Consider the following 21,438-nt stretch of genomic DNA (forward strand, 5'->3'; position numbering starts at 1 on the left):
CTGAAGTTATTTCTCCACTGATCTCCAGTAGCATATTGGGCCCCTACCGACCTGGGGAGTTCATCTTTCAGTGTCCTATCTTTTTGCCTCTTCATTACTGTTCATGGGGTTCTCAAGGCAATAATACTGAAGTGGTTTGCCATTCCCTTCTCCAGTGGACCACGTTTTGTTAGAACTCTCCACCATGGCCCATCCATCTTGGGTGGCCCTCCACGGCATGGCTCATAATTTCATTGAGTTAGACAAGGCTGTGGTCCATGTGATCAGATTGGTTAATTTTCTGTGATTGTGGTTTTCATTTTGGCTGCCCTCTAATGGACAAGGATAAAAGGTTTATGGAAGCTTCCTGATAGGAGAGACTGGCTGAGGGAGAAACTGGGTCTTGTTCTGATGGGCGCGGCCATGCTCAGTAAATCTTTAATCCAATTTTCTGTTGATGGGCAATGCAAGCTAGCATTGTAAAAGCACCAAGAAGTGTTACAGTAAAGAAACCTGCTTTATTTTGTTTACCTCATGTTATTGGCCAATACACAACACTGACCAATAACATTTGGAGAAAGCCTGTACTGTTGTTATTTTGGAACCAGGAAACATCATAATGAAAATTTTTAGGGCATTAATGAACCATGACAAAATTGATGGGAAGAAAAATGGGACTAATATTTAGTGAGTGCCTATTATGTGTTCAGAAATTATGCTGCTTTAGAAATATTTGCTTTTCCCAATAAGGTTAAGGTAATGGTTTTTAAGTGGTAGGGATATTTACAGTGCTTTACAAAATAACATCATGGCACATATTAGCAGTCCTTAAGTGGGGACAAATAGCTCTTAAAAGAAGAAGAGTCTTGAGAACTCATGTAGCCCATCTTCATGCTTAGGAGTGGTCCTTTTGTACTCACTGAGAAATTTGGAGATTCTGAAGTCTCCTTACTCTCAATTCCCTGGAATGTAGCATTGTATGCAGACCTATGAATAGTCCTAGTTCTGCCACTTATTGGATACGTAGCCTTGAATAACATACTCCTTTAAGCCTGTTTAAATACTAGGAAAATAATAGCATGTAACCTACATTTGTGAGGGTTATTATTACAAACAATAGCTTATAACTGGTAGTCCAAAAATTGCCACTCTGTTAATTTGCAGTACTTATTCTTGCATCCATTGATCAAAATATTTTTCTTTTGCACCGTTATTAGAAAAGATTCTATGGAGTCCATAAAATAATATGCACAATTTCTATTTTCAACATCCACCATGATTTGAAATACTACAATTTTGTGTATGTATATTTGTGTGTTTGTAGAACCAGCATATATTTAATATATTTAATAATGTAAGTATATGTAAAATTACATAAAACAGCAGTTTATGTATTGTTAAAGAAAAAGCTGCATTTTATTTTTTCTTTATATTCCTAGCATGGTCCCAGGTACACAGTATTTAGCTGTTGTGTGAAATGAATGAAAATAATAGTGGTAAATTGCACTAAAATTATGTTTTATACAATATAATATAACAAGTGTAATTTATTAACGGGACATTTTGCACTGCGGAGCTAGCCAGGATAGAGTCAGACTGTGGTTTGTAAAATTCAGTGCTAATTTTTGATGCCTTAGGTAACAGCCTATGTTTACAGCTCAGTCTCAGCTGACATGGGTACCAGAAAATTCACTGACGAGACTCCTATGTTGGAGATAAGCATTATTCTATGAAACTAGATATGACTTCAGTTCTTTTGCAAGAAATTTGAATTTCCCTTCAAATAAATTGAATGTTAATATTTTGGTGTACTTCAATTCTTTATTTTCTTTCTTCTCTGTTTACTGTTTTAACCTTTAGTGTTTTTCACCCTCATGCAGTAGAAAGTAAAAAACTGCCTCTTTTCCCTTTTTGAAATGTTTATAAATCATTGATCATGAAACACTGAGAAGGTGAAGCCAGGGTCGGGAAGGAGAGAGTACTGCACAATAACAGCTAATAACTTTGTGGAAAAGAACAGATCTTGATTTCAGTTCTAAGTGTAGGCAGATGCACAAACAATAACCATAAATGATGAGATTTCCCTTCCTTTCTTGTGCATGTTTGCCTACATTGCCAATGAGACTGAATTGTAGGAGAGAGACGTCCTTATACTACTTAAGTGAATAAAAGGCAAAAATGAGTTAGAGATTGAAAAATGCTGGTATACCAAAAAAAAATAACCATATTTTGGGTATATTTTCAGATGGTGTTAAGGGAAATGGCAGGTGTCCTGAATTCAGCACCACCAGACCCTCCATCAAGCACACATCTCAGTTGACCTTCCCCTTTCTACTATCAACAACCCTCTTTTTTTTTTTTAGCTTCTTTTCTGTGTTTCTTTTTAACCTACCATGTCGTGGCACTCAAACCTAGAATGCAGCATTTACTGCTTTATGATCTGAAAATAATGACAGGTTTCTTATATATTCAACACAACTTGCTGTCCTCTGGGCCTTACCCAAGATTGCCATTTATTTTATGTGTGAAAGCAACTGAAGAGTGATCTCTTGTAGGAATGGAATGCGGTGGTCGAGACGCTGAAGAGGGAGGCGCTGGGGCTTCTCCTCTCCAAGCAGTATGTGGAGAACGAACACCTACAGCTCTCTAACCAGAAACTGAATCAGCTTCAAGAGGAGTTTGGTCAGCTCATGGCGGAAAGGAAAGGCTGGTTAAAAAAGGCAAATGAGTTTTTTAACAGCGCGAACAAGGTGAGTGTGAGGTGAAGTTGGTCTTCTCAGGTCATCAGAGCCAACCAGTATGAGACCTGTTAGGTCAGCAGGCCGGCGCACCTCACAGAAGTCTCGGGTCCACATAGAGTTTCAGAGTTGACAGCAGCAAAAAGGAGCTTTTAAAATATATTCCCCCCATGACTAAAACTAAGAGACTCTGTGCTTTGACAGGTAACGTGTCACTTAAAAAGATCGGGGAGAATTTTATCATAGTACTCTCATCGGTCTGTTTGAAGTGGACACCTATGTGCCAACATGGCAGCGTTTCTCCTGGGCGAAGGGAATTATAAACTATATCAAGGTTAAAAAAATAAACCCCTGAAACTTTTAACAAAAAGTCTTCCCCTCTTTAAAATCCTCTTTCATTTATTACGTAATGATACACAAATATTGCAGGCTTTTGGTATGTAAATCAAAGAGTCTGCTTGACTGCCTTGCCTTGGTTTGTCTTAGATTGGAGTATAGTTGGTTTACAGCGCTGTGTTCCTTTCAGTTGTACAACAAAGTGATTCAGTTATACATACATATATGTATCTTTTTTTTTTCAGATTCTTTTCCCTTACAGGTTATTGAAAAATACTGAGTATAATTACCTATGCTATACAATAGGTCCTTATTGGTTATCTGTTTTAAATATAATAGTGTGTATATGTTAATCCCAAAGTCCTAATTTATCCTCTGCTCCTTTGTAAATCAGCCAAAGGAAAATATTGTCTTAGATTCTTTCCAGGCCTTCAGAGTGGAAGAAATACCATTTCTCTTGTTTGATTCATTTAAAATTGATTGTAGCTGGTGGCTCTGAGTGGTAATGTTCATGTGCTCATGTCACTTGAGTATCTGAGGATGGCAATATTTTTTGAAAAATTTTCTGCCTTTCTCCATTGAACATATACCTTCAAATTGCCTTATTGAAATTAATACCTTAAATTTCACTGTTGTTTTTAAAACTGGTCAGTATGACAGGAAATGAATGGGGAACCCCCAAAAGCTAGATATATTGTGATTTAAGGGCATGACATCAACAGTCTGAATACAATGTCCTGGTAGATATGAAAATTGTTACTTAATTTTAAGTTTGTTTACTAGTAGGAAACATAGAAAGCATGAACAGTAAAGTTCCAAAATAGAGGTGCTTAGGATTATGGTAGGGATAACATGTTAAAGAAATATTTGTCAAATTACTTGTTGCTTTGGATTTCTTTAAGAGAAGAAACAGACGTATTTTCTGGAGCTGTTGAGCTAAGTAAATGATAAGTGCTGGTTTAACTTCTTTTCAACAGTCCTGTTTTTGAATAAGAGATTTTTAAATTTCTTATTCTACAAATTATACTCTTATTCTCCAAAATGAGTTGGTCATCTGCCAGTTAATTAATGCTGTTTCTAAGGAAAAGAATTATAGAACATTGGGCTATAATGAAACGAAGTTTCAGCACAAGCCCTGTACTTTATAGTCCTGCAAAAAGTAGAGTTTCTGTCTGTCTCATTCTTAATCTCTTGCTCTTGCTTTCTCTGCTCTCATTATCAATAACTTGACAGGGAAATTTTTCATCTTACCTTATTCCTGGATCTTGAATAAGAAGGAATGATATCTTTTGCAATAGTGATTTTTAAATAATTGAAGAATAGAGTGGTTACTTTCTCAAGCTTATATAGTAATTCAGGTCAAATCCTAACAAATCCTATTTCTTAACCCCAAAGACTTGACTTCTAGATCCCGTTTCATCATTTGAATGCCACAGCATTCAAGTTATAATTAGTTCAATCAGGACTTATCCATACTAAGTTTATCCATACTATAGAATTCTCTATAGCCAAGTGGTACTTAGAAAGGTGTAGAATTCATTCTCCCTTCTCAAAGCATCAGGAAGATAATTTCCAACTCCAAATCTAAGAATTGAGTTTGAAAGATGATGGAAACTTTTACCTCAGCAAAAATAGAACCTAGAATTTAGAAAGTGAACGTTTAAATCATGATTCTTGAAATGAATTATTTGCCATATTATTAATAAGTAATAAATGATTAAATAATGCATGAGCTTCCCAGGTGGCACAGTGATAAATAATCCGCCTGCCCATGCAAGAGGCAAAAGAGACGTGGGTTCGATCCCTAGGTTGGGAAGATACCCTGGAGTAGGAAACAGCAACCCACTCCAGTATTCTTGCCTGGAAAATCCCTGGACAGAGGAGCCTGGCTATAGGGTCACAAAGATTCTACACCCCTGAGCACAGGCATGTGCTAGGCCCAAGCTACTAAGATGAAATAATATAGTGAGTAAATCCATTTAAATTAAAGAAAGAAGCTCTCCTCAAGACTTGCAAATGGTACCTTTCTTTCTGATTTATATTGTAGAGTCTCTGAATTTTATAAAATTCTTACTACTTTACCCTGTTTTGGGCATAGCACTCATAAATAACCCTAGTTAAAATAAAGCACTGGATTTAAGACATTATTATAATTTTCAAATCCCTTAAATATTTTTTTCTAGTCTGAAGGTTTTGTTTTCACTATCAAAGTTATATTTTCAGTTTACGTCATCCATTTATCTCTGAAGCATTGAGCTTTCCTTCTGAAAACTCACTTCACTGTGCCTTGAGTGCGCCGGGGTCTTTTGGTTGTGGTTGTCCACATCCTTAATGAAGCCATGCTGCCGACAGCCGGGAGGAGTCTGAGGCTTTTTGCACAACTTTCTGGCTCACATGTTTACTTGCCGCAGTTCATGGATGCTCACAGAAGACTCGTGAGTTCTGACCCGGTTTTGAAAGACTTTACTCCTCAAAGCAAAAGCAGTAACCAGAATGTCCGAGGTCATATCAGTTCCCCAAATCCCAGTTTCTCCTCCAGGGGCAATGCAGATGGGGCCCTCTGAATGAGGGCATCACTGCAGGGGAAGAATCCTAAACTTTCCTGTTTTGTACCAAACAGTAAGCAGCCCTGCTTTTTGTCTCAGGGGAGGACATTTCCTCAACCCTGGAGGCTGCAAATCCAACACTGAGAATAGCCTAGGTAAAGAGGGGCCAGAGTCAGGCATCCCTGACACACAGTAAGATGGATAGAAGCAGTGGGGATTTGCCCCACATATGCAAATCTGGATATTGGCACTGTGAAAAAAAGAGGACATCAGGGCGTTAAAAAACAGGAAAAGAAGAAGAAGGAACTTGGGCCTCCCTGGTTGGCTCAGCTGGTAAAGAATCCGCCTGCAATGCGGGAGACCTGGGTTCAGTCCCTGGGTTGGGAAGATCCCCTGGAGAAGGGAACAGCTACCCACTCTAGTATTCTGGCCTGGAGAATTTGATGGATTGTGTAGTCCTTGGGTTTGCAAAGAGTCAGACAGGACTGAGCAACTTTCACTTTCACTTTTCACTTTACCTAGAAAACCAGTTTCATGCTTGACAAGTAAAATCACTTTTTAGCAAGCAACCTCTTGTTCCAAGTTTGTTAAAGCTAAACCAATATTCTTTAACTTCTATGTCAACTACCAGTGTAAAAAAATGTTAGTGCCATAGGTAGTATATCAGTTAGTGAATGTGACAGCTTGAGTGTTTTTGCTCAGTAAAAAGCAAAATACACAATTTTTAAAATAACCTTTAACTTTTTTGAATTTTGTTGAAAAGGAATGAAAGTCATAATCTCATCTGCAGAATGGACTATTCTTAGTAAGTTTTCCATGTCATATTTATTCTTTCTTCATCCAGGTTTTATAGTGTGTATCTGGTATATTGTGTGGTAATCATCAGGACACCCCCTCTTTTCCTCTTCTTTCCTCCTCTTGTCATCTGTCCCTCTCTGCCAATTCTACCCATATCTAGGGATATTCTTATTTACTAGAGGAAAGTTACAGCATTTTTGAAAATTGAAGTTGCTAAATCGGTAGTGTGGCAAATTTATGAGAACAATTACCCTTTTTCTTTAGGGATTCATTTATTTAATAAATATTTATTGAGCAGCTACTGTGTGACATGCACTGTTCTAAATGCTGGGGATATAGCAGAGAATGAAGCATACAAAAAGTCTGTAAGCCAACGTAACTCCAATTTGTGAAATTCAGTTAAGTATAATCACCACCTAGTTGTCCACATTAGTAAGAATGCCCCATTACCTTTTCTCTGTAGCTTCAGGAGTGACATTGATTTCCTTTTAATCCTGCAAGGGGTCAGTGATTACCCAAGGCTCCAGAGTGTTTCTTACCTAGAGAATGTCTCCGGTCTTTGGTTTGAGGTGTGATGGTTTGGGCCTGGAATGAGCAATAGGTGGCAATGCTGGCACACAGGCCCATAGCAGTAGTGTGGCTACTGGTGCCTTTCTTTTTCTTTTTAAAAAATTATCCTTGTTTAGTTGCTAAGTCGTGCCCGACTCTTTTGCAACCCAATCCATAGACTGTAGCTTACCAGGCTCCTCTCTCCGTGGGGTTTCCCAGGCAAGAATACCGCAGTAGGTTGCCATTCCCTTCTCCAGGGAATCTTCCCAACCCAGGGATCAAACCTGCATCTTCTGCATTGCAGGCACATTCTACCACTGAGCCACTGTTATAGCAATGTTATGTTATTTTCAAGTATGCAACACAATGATTCAATATTTTTTTAGATTATGCTACATTTAAACATTACAAAACATGGCTTTATTTCCCTGTGCTATACAATATATCTTTGTTGCTTATCTGTTTTATACATGGTAGCTTGTATCTCTTAATCTCATATCTTGTCCTATCCATCCCCCTCTGTCTCTCCACTGGTAACCACTGGTTTTTTTCCTCTGTGTCTGTGAGTCTCTTTCTGTTTTGTTGTATACATTCCTTTGCTTAATATTTTAAATTTCACATATAAGTGATAATACAGAGAATTTATCTTTCACTTACTTATTTTACTAAGGATAGTACTCTCTGGGGCCATCCACATTGATGTAAATGCATAATTTCATTCTTTTTAATGACTGAGTATATAATATGTATATTTACACACCACATCTTCTTGTTTCATTCAGCTGTTTATGGACATTTAGATTGCTTCTGTATCTTGGCTATTGTAAATAATGCTGCTGTGAACATAGGGTTTTCAAAATAATGTCTTCATTTTCTTTGACTATATGCCCAGTGGGATTGCTAGATCATATGATAGTTCTATTTTTAGTTTTTCTGAAGACTCTCCATACGGATTTTCATAGTGGTTGCACCAGTTTACTTTCCCACCAACAGTGCACAAGGGTTCCCTTCTCTCTGTGTCCTCACCAATATTTGTTATTTGTGACCTTTTTTATGATGGCCATTCTAACAGGCGTGAGGTGATATCTCATTGCAGTTTTGATTTTCGTTTCTCATGATTAGTGATGTTGAGCATCTTTTCATGTGTCTGTTAGCCATCTGCATGCCCTCTTCAGAAAAAAAATGTAGATTCAGGTCTTTTGCCCATTTATAGTCAGTTTTTGATATTGACATATCAGTTGTTTATACGTATTATATATTAACCTCTTATCAATCATATAATTCCTAAATATTTTCTCTCATTCAGTAAGTTGTCTTTTTATTTTGTCAATGGTCTCCTTTGCTGTGTAAAAGTTTTTAAGTTTAATTAAGTCCCAATTTGGAGAAGGCAATGGCACCCCACTCCAGTACTCTTGCCTGGAAAATCCCATGGATGGAGGAGCCCGGTAGGCTGCAGTCCATGGGGTTGTGAAGAGTCGGACACGACTGAGCGACTTCACTTTCACTTTTCACTTTCATGCATTGGAGAAGGAAATGGCAACCTACTCTGGTATTCTTGCCTGGAGAATCCCAGGGATGGAGGAGCCTGGTGAGCTGCTGTCTATGGGGTAACACAGTCGGACATGACTGAAGCGACTTAGCAGCAGCAGGAGCAGGTCCCAATTTTTTTTTTTTTTTTTTTGCTTTTGTTTCCTTTGTCTTAGGAGACCAATCCAAATATATATATATATAGCCATGATTTATGTCAAAGAGTGTTCTGCTTATATTCTCTTCCAGCAATTTTAAAGTTTCAGGTGATACATTTAGGTCATCTTTAATCCATTTGGGGCTTATTTTCGTATATGGTATGAGGCAATGTTCTAAGCTCATTCCTTTATATGTAGCTGTTTAGTTTTCCCAGCCCTACTTAATGAAGAGACTATCTTTTATCCACTGTATATTCTTACCTCCATTGTTGTAGATTAACTGACTTTGGTGTGTTTATTTCTGGGCTCCCTGTTCTGTTCCATTGTTCTATCTATCTGTTTTTGTGCTAGTACCATGCTATTTTGATTACTGTAGCTTTGTAATACATAGTCTAAAGTCAGGGAGCATGATATTTCCAGCTTTATTCTTTTTTTTTTCTCAAGATTGCTTTGGCCATTCAGTGTCTTTGTGGTTTCACATAAATCTTAGGAGTATTTGTCTAGTTCTATGAAAAATGTCATGAGTATTTTGACTGCATTAAATCTGTAGTTTACTCTGGGTAGTATGGATATTTTAATAATAGTAATTCTTCCAACCTAAGAAGACATTATGTCTTTCCATTTCTTTGTAGCATCTTCAGTTTCCTTCATCAATTTTTACAGTTTTCAGTCTTATGTTTTACAGTCTTTCACCTCCTTGATTAAGTTTATTCCTAAGTATTATATTTTATTCTTTTTGATACAGTTTTAAATGGGATTGTTTTCTTATTTTCTCTTTCTGATAGTTCACCATTAATGTATAGAAAAGCAACGGATTTATGTGTATCAATTTGTATCCTGAAATTTTACGAACACTACTGATGTTTTTCATAACCAGATTCAAATGAAGACTGGGTCATGTAACTCAAGAACCAGAGATACTCCGTTATCATTTTAGAATTATCTACTGCACTTGGTGAGGCTATTTGCTAAATCAACCAACAACAAATACAAGTATAGGTTGATTGTCAACACTGGATGATAGCTGATTGGAGAAGAGTTTCTCTGGTTACCAGATGTTGCTAAGAGTTATGAGGACATGGCATGAAATATAAACATAACACTTATTATTATAATTCATCTTGATCTCTTCAAATTTTCATCTTTCATGATTACCTATCATGAAATAACATGCCAGATTATATTTCTGGCATGTTCACAAAAGAAGCTGTGGTTAATATGTATTGATCACTCAAGATCTGTTCATCATTGTTAGGGAATGTGGTTTGAACCAAAAAGAGATAAATATACATTTTTCAAGAGTGGAATAACATAAGCCTGTATTTATATGACAATGATGATTGACCCTAAAGCTGTAAAACATGACTGATGGGTCACAGAGTTTCATTCCTATGCTTTCCATTCCCAAGCATATGATTTCATTGGATAAAGAAAGCAGGAGAGACTGAGGCCAAAGCCACATAGTCTGGTTCTTGGGTCATCAGCCTCAAGGCACAGGTGAAGCAAAAGTTGGGGTGGCTGGAGGAACACACTAGAAACATTTTGAGATGTAGTAATTTTCACAGCTTCTCCTGCTTCTTCCATCACTGCTGAATAGTTGATATCTTAAAAAAAAAAAAATGATGTTGCTGTTTTAAGATATTTACAGCAATACAAAACGGTAATGCCTGTAGCAGCATTATTGTTTCAGACAGAAGCCAAATAATTAAGCTCTGAGTTTGGCTATTTTTTAAAAATTTATATACACACTGTTCTACCTTTTTCAAAATAGATATGTTTTAGGCCAGAGGTGAGAAACAATTAATTAAAATGGTCCAGTGTGGTACAGATTAAAAGAAGGAATGTGTCCAAGTAGAAAATCCAAAATATATTATTCAGGAGAAATTTGCTGAAGTGATAGAAATGAATTCAAGGACTTAAGCTAATTGTCATTAGACATCAAGTATAGTATAATTGCGTTCATTTTCATAATTCTTAGCAACCTCTGATTTCTTACTTTCAGAACAACTTCCATTTCTCTTAGAAAAGCAGCTTCCTTTTACTCCCTCCCTTCTTTCACATTTGCATTCAGCTAATACGTTATGTACCCTGTATACCCATTGGTTGTCATGCAGTATATGGATACTTGAGCTAAAGCAGTGAGAAATAAAATCCTTGCCTTCAAGACCCAGTCAGCCTCACTTGGAGGAGAGACAAGGAAACAGAAGTGTTGTGTGCTGTGGGCGACGCCACGATGGAGTAACCCTAGGGCCCCAGGGGACAGAGAAGAGATCCTTAACCTGACCCAGGGAAAGTGTCAAGCGAGGCTTCTCCAGAGGCGCTACCTGTGAGCTAGATTTGGAAGACTAGCCATGAAGGGATTTGGGGAAGGCTACATAGTATAGCACTCTGCCATGTTTGGGGAGCCTAAGGTAATTTGTTTTGCCCAGAGTGTAGGGTATAAGCTGAGCGTAATGAGAAGCAAGGAGTAGAAGAGACAAGGGTTAACAGGTCTTGAATAGCATGCTATGAAGTTTCTATCTTATGCTCCCTCGTGGGGGAGAGGGAGGCCTGGCATGCTGCAGTCCATGGGGTCACAAAGAGTTGGACACCCCTGGGTGACTGAAAAACAATTAACATACGATTATTAAATATCTATCTAAAATAGAAAATTTAATCAAAATCAAGGAACACCTTTAACATCTCAACATTTTTCATGAAAGCCCACAACTCAGTCTATATTTAATAGTCTTATAATCAAGACATTTGATTTTGTTGTCACTCACCCATGAGTATCTTTCACAGTGCTGCTATCAACTGACTTCTAAGGCATGAATGTATGCATAATTTTAGACTGTTGATCTCCTCCATTGGCAGTAAATATATTGTTGCTAGTATTACAGATTTCTGGATAGATTTACTTCCCTTTGCTAAATTAAACTTCCTTCAGGGTAGGAAACATGTCAGTTTTGTGCTCACCAGGACACCTGGAACAGCGTCTTCTGGGTAGTAGATGCTCAATAATTATTTGAATGATTAAAAGCAGTAGAATCTTAGAAAATGTGGAGCTTCAAGGCGAACTAACTATATTACATTGTTCATAAGAGATTATTTTGATCCAAGTTAGTTGAGATTAGATCATTATGAAAGAGAAAAGCTTCATTATTTTATTTATTTTTTTTGTGTGTGTGTGTAATAAAGTTTTATTAAAGTATAAAGGAGATAGAGAAAGCTTCTGACATAGGCATCAGAAGGGGGCAAAGAGTACCCCTTTGCTAGTATTAGCAATGGAGTTATATACTCTCCAATGAATCCAAAGAATGTCTGGAGGTTGTAAAGACCACACCAGACCTACTCCCATAATTTACATTTTAAGATAACAGAGTTGGCCAGAAGGTTTAATCCAAAGATTGTCCTCAGGCAGGATACATCCTTGTAAAGACCAGACCTACTCCCATAATTTATGTTTTAAGATAACAGAATTAGCCACAGGGTTTAATCCAAAGACTGTCCTCAGGCAGGATACATTATTGTTATATAGTCACTCACAATCTGAGTAAGTAGGTTGGGCCATTTGGCAGAACCAACTTGAAGATAGTCATAGCTGAAGACAACATTTCCATAAGAAAAAGAAATGTATTGGTTAACTCAAGGTTTGAGAGTAGTTAGCTTCAGGTGAAACCAGGTGTCATGGCAACACAGCACTTTAAGAGAAACCTCCTTTTAAATTTGTATAGAGAAGAAAAAATATCGCTGGTTTGTTTCCTCCTGCTGCTTAAGAGAGATGAAAATGTCTGGCACTTGCAGCCTCTTTCCTCCGTTTGGAGACCCCTGGTCTTCCTGCCTGTTACACTCTCATTCCCCCCTTTTCTTTTAGGAGAATTATGTTGCCTAGGGAAAAGGGGCATTGTTCTCATTCCATAACTGCTTCCGAGCTGACAAGGGGCATTGTCCCTAAATTGGTGAGGCAACATATTCTCCTAATCCTCATAGTGAGGATGTCTGATCCAGGGGCCCCAAATAGTAGTCGGAAGAAGCTGCAGTGATAGCAGGAGTTTGAGAAACCATTTGTAACTTAAAAGCTTTCATGCGACTAGAATACACAGGAACACAAATTTCAAGTTCAGTCTCTGTGTCATATCTGAGAAGGAGGGTAGTGATGTAGAAAAAGACTTGCCATCACCTATATCACCTCCTCTGAGAGGTCTTCGGGCAGCATTAATTGCTTATTTCTTATTATTCCCATAGTATTTCTCTGTGCTCCTTAGAGACAGATTGTCTTAATCATTTTTGTATGCCACCTAGTGTACAAAACAGTTTATTGAATAAATGAATAAACAATTGACCATGTGATGAATCAATTTACATTTTGAACTTGATTTTACTCTTTTCTAAAATGGTCTAACAATTCTGATCTACTTCAGGGAATATTCAGTAATGAAAGTTTTTAATATCAGTGATAAATGTAGAGAATCTTTGCAGGGGAGACTTGGAGTATAAATAAATAAATGAAATTGTTGGGTATTAAGAGAATATTTAGAAACATTTGCTAAGATGACACTTTTGTAAAAGGATATAATGGATTCTGGAGCCAGGCTGCCTGGGTGTAAATCTAGTCTCAGATATTTGTTAGCTCTGTGACCTCGGGCAGTTACTTAACTTTTCTGTGCATCTGGCTTTCTAATCTGTAAAATAGAAATAAGAATTATATGTATCTCAGAAGAGCCTTTGCTTTATCTAAATGAGTTCACACGTGACTAGTGCACAGAGCAGCCAGGCACTCACTATGTGCTCGTCATTATTTGTCCTTGTATGTGCGTTTAACACTGCACTCACCACTCTAACACGGCCTCAAGTGCTTTTGTTCAGTTTCATGCCCGCAGCTTATAGCCGAGTACATGCTCCATAGATTTCAATAAATATTTGTTGAATAAGTGAAAAAAATAAGTGCTTTGCACATTACAAATGGATGTATTCAATGTTAATATTCTCAAGATCATCCTAAAACCATTTAGGTCAATTTAGATAAAAAGAAAACCATAAATTATGAATGGACTAGTTTGCTAAGGTTCTACTTTGGGGTCTAGTTTATACATCTCTAAGATGGACTCATCTCAGAAAAAGTAAGAAATGGTCAATACGTAAAGTTCCTTGTCCAGCAGCAACAAACTTGAAGAGCAAGGAATAAGCCAGAGCAACAGCAGGAGGCAGCAAATATGGGGAACTGACAATTACATCACCTTGTTGCCCCGGCCTCCATGGCATTTGAAAGCTTGCACAAGGCTTGACTTAGGAATCAGCTTGCCAAACTGGGACCCACCAGAAGTTATCTCAGGTGATATTTAAGAAAAGATGCTGAAGCTTTTGGGCTTTTTAAAAAAAACTAAATGCAGAGGAAAATTGAATCTCTGCAGATCAAGTGGAATTCAGTGTTCTGATCAGAAACTAAATTTTGTATATAGGTTCTAACTAAACTCATTCTCCAGCCTTTGGATTCATGAAACGAAATGTTCAGGGTTCTGCAAGTGTTTATTTTGTTTTGTTTGTTTTAATGTTGATTATCTTCAGATTAGTCAAGAAGTAAACAATATTAAACATCTTTGTGAAACAGCATGATATAAGAATTATGCTGATGATTCATGGTTCCTGCTCAACATAATTAATCTCATAGATATTTTTAAAAGACTACAATGTGCCAAGTCTTGATATCATCTCTGTTTGATTTGGTGCAGCCTGCTTTGGATCCTGTGCTTAAAAAGGGAAAAAGGAAAGATATTTATTAGCACCTTAGAGCACATCCCAAGCAACTCCTTACTCTTTCCCAAGCCTGGGCCAAAAGAGATGATTCGTCTCCTCCTTGTCTTCTTTAGAACTGAGTGGTACCAAGTAAAATAGTCAAAAAGAACTAGAACCCAGAGGGAGAAATTACCTTTGTGCCTATTTTATCTTTGTTTATTCTAAGCTACTCATAAACTTCTATCTGACCATCACACAAAAGGTTTGAATCAAAAGGAAGATGTGAAGGAAAGAAAAACTAAATGTGAAATATTCATTCCAAAGGCATTTATGTGGAGGTCACACTGTTCTTGCCAGAAATAATCCGTTCTGTACAATGTGTGCAATGGAGAGATTCTTTCCAGACTGGATCCAGTATATCAGGTTCCTTACAGATCTAGTAAATACACAAGCACTCGGTTCTATTCTGGGGGTAGATTAAGTGAGAACAATGACACTTAGATCATTTTCTACATGGGAATAAGAGAAACGAGCTTTGTATATAATTCAGACAATTACAGATGTATTATCTTGAAAGACTTCTCCTCCTAAAATTAAGAAATTTAACTGTATCTGTGTTTATAGATTATCCCCATTAGGGTTAATTTAGGACTAAGGATAAGGAATAAACTCTCTTATACAGCATATAGGAGGTTTTTGTAAATTTATTTGTTGGGCTCATGAAGGAAAAAAAAATCACTCACCTCCTTTCTACTGCTATGGTTCTGTGAAGTGTGATACACAGAGCAATTCATAAGTACTTTCCTGACACTTTGATCTTTCTGAGAAAGTGCTTTGAGAGAAAATGTGGCTATTTTAATTCAAAGTTGAACAACAACAACAAATGGATTATCCTGGTCCTTGATCTACCACCTCCTCCTTTGAGTGAATGCTTAGCTCTGCAATTTATTTCTGTGCCATTAGGAAATGATCCTTTTATGATAACCTTGAGGAATGGGGTGGAGTCATGTCACACATGCATTTAATGTACCAGTGGCTTTAGCATCTAACTCCCGTGAAGATGAGACCAGAGGCCAAGGATCTGAGAGTAACAGCTGTTCAGTGGGGCCAGGAGGAGAGAAAGTCAGCCAGGGTGAATAAAGGCAGCAGGTGGCTATGCTCTTCTTAGTGATTTTTCAAAGATGTGTCTGATCAATCAAGATTTAAAGAACCAGCAAATATTTTTCAAGTACTTACTACACTTCTGCCATCAACCCCTCGTTACTTTAATATTTTCCTTTAATCCTCAGCACAACGACAAACATGGGATATGTTAAGATTATAATGGCTTAATTTTAAGATAGAATGGAGTTCAACTTGTAGGCAAGAAAAGGCACTTTTGAAGTCTCATCTATCCTTTCCCCATTCTCAGTAAGAACTTGAGAATTATCTTAAAGAATGATGCGACTGTCCTGATATCTAAGTATAGATGTCTCTTATTTCTCCCTTTGGTTTGGCTCAGTGCCTCTTAGTCCTCAGTGTAAGGATGTATTACAATGTGTGTGCTTAGAGTGCTCAGTCGCTCAGTCATGTCCAACTCTTTGTGACCCCCTGGACTGTATGCTGCCAGGCTCCTCAATCCATGGGGCTTATCCAGGCAAGAATACTGGAGTGGGTTGCCATGCCCTCCTCCAGGGGATCTTCCCAACCCAGGGGTTGAACCCAGGTCTCCTGCATTGCAGGTGGATGCTTAACCTCTGAGCCACCAGGGAAGCAAGCATACATTAAACTTTAAGCATGATTTAAGGGAGTTCATGATAATTTTGACTACACCAGATTTTTGCTTTAGGCACTGACTTTAAAACTAACCCTTGATTAACAAGAGACTCCACTTTATTCAAAATATGCAATAAAATTAAAAATACAAAACAAAATTCCAGAAACAGGGGTTATTACATTAGTGGTGTTTCAATGTTATGGAAAGATTGAGAGAGCAATTCAAATCTAACATCAGGAACTCAAGACATTTGGCTCTGTTGCTGATTGCAGGAAAGAAAAAGGATCAGATAAAGGAGAGTTCTTCAGGTTCAGAGTTTCTTTAGTAAAGCTATCTTTCTTTTACAGTCCTATAAACATAAGAGAAATTGCTCAATCTTTCTCTGTATCTTTTCTCATATGTAAGAAGGAACAGTAGACACTATTTGCAGAAAGTAAATTTTTAAATTCTACTTTTCCACCCAAGATTAATGATCTTCTTGGAAATGCCCCTCTCTCATATGCCTCCCATAGAAATCCTTTTCTGCATGGCACCATGGTCCAGGATTTAAGAGCAGAGGCCTCAGGGCCAGACAGATTGAGTACAAATACTAAGTTTGTACCTGGTACAAGTATGACTTTGTGAAATTTATTTAACTTCTCTGAGACACATTTTCCTCTGTCACATAAGAAGGAAAATCTCTTGTTCCCTCGCATGGCTGTTCAAAACAATATGCCTAGAACTCAGCAGACATTCAAAAATATTTGTTGACTGACTGAAAAGTAATTGTGAAACACAAAATAGAGAAGAAATACATAGTTCTCATTAAACTATAGTGATTATTTGTATTACTTCCTATCATCTACTAAATAAACAGGAATGAATTTGCTTTGTACACTCTCAGTAAATGCAAAGAGCAAATTCAGAAGACATGAGGACCTTGGTCAGAAAATAGAATGTATATATGTGTGCTCAGTCATGTCTGCCTCTTTGTGACCCTATGGACTATAGCCCTCCAGGCTCCTCTACCCACTGAATTTTCCAGGCAAGAATACTGGAGTGGGTTGCCATTTCCTACTCCAGAGGACCTTCCCAAACCAGGGATCAAACCTGTGTCTCTTGCATCTCCTGCTTTGGCAGGCAAATTCCTTACCGCTAGTGCTGATATTCTATTCTGGAAAAAACATGTAAGAATATCAACATGTAAGTCGTATGAGAGTATTTGAGAGATTTCATTTGCTAATTCAAATTTTGTTCAGTTCCAATTCTGCCATTAAAATTCAATCTCTTTGGTGTGGAGAAAAGGGAACCCTCCTACACTGTTGGTGGGAATGTAAATAGGGGCAGTCACTATGCAAAACAGTATGGAGGTTCCTCAAAAAACTAAAAATAGAATTGCCATATGATCCAGTAATCTCATTCCTGGGCATATATCTAGACAAGACTGTAATTCAAAGAGATACATGCACCCAGATGTTCACAGCAGCACTATTTACAGTAGCCAAGACATGGAAACAGCCTAAACATCCATCAACAGATGATGGATAAAGAAGATGTGGTGTGTGTGTGTGTGTGTATTTGTATTTGTATATGTATGTGTGCATGTACACTAAGTCGCTTTAGTCTTATATAGTTCTTTGCAACCCTATGGACTGTAGCCTGCCAGGGTCCTCTGTCCATGGGATTCTCCAAGCGAGAATACTGGAGTGGGTTGCCATGCCCTCCTCCAGCGGATCTTCCTCACCCAGGAATCAAATCCGCATTCCTCATGCCTCCTGCATTAGCAGGCGAGTTCTTTACCACTAGTGCCACCTGGGAAGCCCCATGTATATATATATGTATGCGTATACACACACACACACACACACACAATGAAATACTACTCAGTCATAAAAAGAATGAAATAATGCCATTTACAACAACGTGGATGAACCTAGAGATAATCATACTAAGTGAAGTAAGTTAGAAAGACAAATACCATATGTTATCACTTATATGTGGAATCTAAACTATGACACAAATGAACATATCTATAAAACAGAAACAGACTCACAAACATAGAAAACAGCCTTGTGGTTGCCAGGGGGAAAATGGTGGTAAAGGAGGGAAGGATTGGGAGTTTGGGGTGCAAACCATTATATATAGAATGGTTAAACAACAAGGTCTTACTGTATATCACAGGAAACTATATTCAATATCCTGTGATAAACCCTGTGTGTATGTGTATTTGAATAATCTTGTTGTATGTCAGAAATTGATACAATATTGTAAATCAACTCTACTTCAATAAAATTTTAAAACTCCCTTTGGTGGTGACCAGATGCAGAGACCTAGGTGCTGTTACACAGCTCCATGGCTGCAGTTGCTACATGTGGCTTCAGCTGTGTCCCCTCAGCATTAACCCAGCCCTGCTCCCCTCTCCGGTCTCTCTCGGGTCTCAGTGGTAGTTGACTCATGAGACCATTGCTCTCATTTCTCACAAGTCTTCCACGGGATCTTCCTTGTTCACCTGGTTGCCCCCAGCCGAGCTTTCTGGCTTCCAGTGTAACAACCCAGGAAGGCTAGGCCCTTGCTCACCGTGGCCCAGTCAAGCTTACTGGAATAGGAGTCTTCTTCAAAGTGATGTGGAGCACCCTGTAAAGTGACATTTTTCAGCAGAGTGAAAGGACAGTGTGCAAAAGCTCCCTTGTTCTTCACCAGCTCTTCACCTTACCCAACTCATCTCTCGCTCTCCAGGCCCAAGTTCACAGATGGAGACTTGTGAAGACCACAGCACTCTGATCTCTTTTTTTCTCATGTTGTCATAGTCCTCTTTCACTGTTTGTACATCATATACTCCTCCTTCTTAGTGCCAGCTAGGCCTTCATGGCCCAAAGCATAATTCCTCTGTGTGTTCATTCACTCTGTGTTAACTCTGTAAGCTTAATCTCCCATACTTGGTTGCTGATCTGCTATAATAACAAAGGAAAAAAATAAAGGAATTCAAAAATCCCCTCTCAAGACAATATCTTGGTTCGCAAGGTGATGTTTTTCTTTTTTCCTGGATAATCCTGTTATGCATGTCAGAAGCTAAATATTATCTTGTCTTAGTCTTTGCCCTGCTTCAGAACCAAATCTCAATCTCTGTAGACAGATGCCTTGGGTAGAGTAGGCAGAAGATCTTATACTCAGAAAGGCAAGTGTCAAAAGCCCCCAAATTTCTTGAATACTTCCCCCTGGCGTTTCAGGTCCAAAGTGCAATTTATTGGGAATTTTTAAAAAGAATATTACAGAGATATTCAAGTTATGAAGTCTGCATAATATTTTGAAAACATCTCATTTGTTCATTTTATTCAGTACAGAATGTGCAAAATTAAACCTGGTTCTCCAGATTTTATACAGTTGTAACTGTTTGTGTAGCTACATTTTCAATGTAAATCATTTTGGTAAATTTTACAGTGTTGACATTTATCTGTGCTGAACTAAACTATGATCAGTTTCCCTAAATGGAGCCTAAAAGCTATATGCTGTTTTCTAAGACTCGGATTGTTGTTTTTGGTTATGATCAAATGAATAAATTGAGCGGGCTGATTTAATCTCTAGTATTTTGTGTACACATTGATGTAGACTTTACACTAGACGGGCAGAAAATGAAAGTATGTTTTCTTTGGCAGGCATTTGATGTACTTGGAAGAGTTGAAGCTTACCTTAAGCTCCTTAAATCAGAGGGTTTAAGTCTGCCTGTCTTGGCGGCGAGACATGAGGAATTACACAGAGAAATTAAAGACTGCACAGCTGATGCTTTGCAGAAAGGACAAGCCTTGATCAGCCAACTAGCTTCCTGCAGGTAAGTGAAGTCTATTTCTTCCTCAGTGTAACAGGCTTTTTCACAGTTTCTGCAGGCTGTTAAAAAAAAAAAAAAAAGTTGATTATTTTTCTTACTTCTGATGTTTTGCTGCATTGTGACATGGCTTAGAAGGATCTGTTGAATTTTGGTCAACAGTAGTTCTGAACATAGCATTGCTCTTCCAGAAGTGAGGCTATATTCTAACCTGAGGACCTGAAGGTGCTAACGCTTTCTTTCTATGAGTTTCTGAGGAGGGAGGAAGGAAAGGAACAAAAGAAGAGACGGAGCTTTCCTTCTGTACACTTTTCATGTCCTAGCATCTCCGTGGGATTTCTTCCTTGCTTTTAATTCATAAGTCTTAGGTCTACCCTGTCCCTTTCTAGAAAAAGTAAAGTTCTAGAATTCCCTTTCACTTCTGACCTTGATGGATCAACAAGAAAAACCCTAATTAAAAGATAACATTATTATTAACTAATAGTAATGACATTTAAAATAGTTGAGAGCCCACCACGTGCCCAGCACTATCTCAACAGCTTTAGAAGTGCTATCTCATTAATCCTCACAGCAACTCTACAAAGTATACAGTATACTATTAATGTTCTCTTTTTTTTTTCTTCTTTTTTTATTTTTTAAATTTTTCATTTATTTTTATTAGTTGGAGGCTAATTACTTTACAACATTGTAGTGGTTTTTGTCATACATTGACATGAATCAGCCATGGATTTACATGTATTCCCCATCCCGATCCCCCCTCCCACCTCCCTCTCCACCCGATTCCTCTGGGTCTTCCCAATGCACCAGGCCCGAGCACTTGTCTCATGCATCCAACCTGGGCTGGTGATCTGTTTCACCCTAGATAATATACATGTTTCGATGCTATTCTCTCGAAACATTCCACCCTCATCTTGTTCTCTTTTACAAGCAACTGAGACACAGAAAGATTAAGTAACTTGGCAATCATGCAGCTGGTTAATTAGTGGCAGAGCCAGAATTTGAGTCCAAATGCATGGATCCAAATTAATGGTCTAATACGTCCTAGACCTCTTGCTGTTAACCAATGTGTTAGGGTGGGTTGTTTTTATGAGCACATTCAGTGAGTGTATCATTGTGAGTTTAGTATATCATTGTAAGCTCAGGGAATGAGGAGAGAGAAGGACCTTAAGAACAGAAAGAGAATGTAGGAAGAATGTATGATCAAGAATAGAGATTGGAAGACAAAAGGGAGCTGACAGAAAGAGCAGATGATGGAATGGATACTGGCTAGGAAGAATGATGGCAGGGCTTACATTTTGACATAGAGAGACACAAAGATTTATGCAGATGGGATTAGCATGGTTTTTATCTTCCATATCCACAATCCCCTTGAAACTCAAGGACATTCAGTTTGAGGGACAATGAAAAAGGTCAAAGGTGGTAAAATTTTATTTTGTTTCTGTTTTAAAGCCTCGTTCTGCTCTATTTTAGATGTTGATTTGGTAAGTTTGGGTTTAGGGTATTTTCTTTTCAAAAGATACTCTGAGGACTTCCCTGG

The 21,438-nt window shown here is 37.9% G+C and overlaps 1 protein-coding gene across 7 annotated transcripts in view; it reads left to right on the forward strand.

Annotated features, from left to right (window-relative positions):
* The window catches only part of CCDC141 (coiled-coil domain containing 141), a 224,136-nt gene that overhangs the window by 125,246 nt on the left and 77,452 nt on the right, over window positions 1-21,438 (forward strand). For all 7 annotated transcript variants that reach the window (XM_043894547.1, XM_043894545.1, XM_043894543.1 and 4 more), the window contains 2 exons: window positions 2,535-2,729; window positions 19,735-19,907. In XM_043894547.1, coding sequence (XP_043750482.1) covers window positions 2,535-2,729; window positions 19,735-19,907 — 368 coding nt within the window. The remainder of the gene's footprint in view (window positions 1-2,534; window positions 2,730-19,734; window positions 19,908-21,438) is intronic.

Source organism: Cervus elaphus, chromosome 33 (genome assembly GCF_910594005.1).
Source record: "Cervus elaphus chromosome 33, mCerEla1.1, whole genome shotgun sequence".
Taxonomy (NCBI): Eukaryota; Metazoa; Chordata; class Mammalia; order Artiodactyla; family Cervidae; genus Cervus; species Cervus elaphus.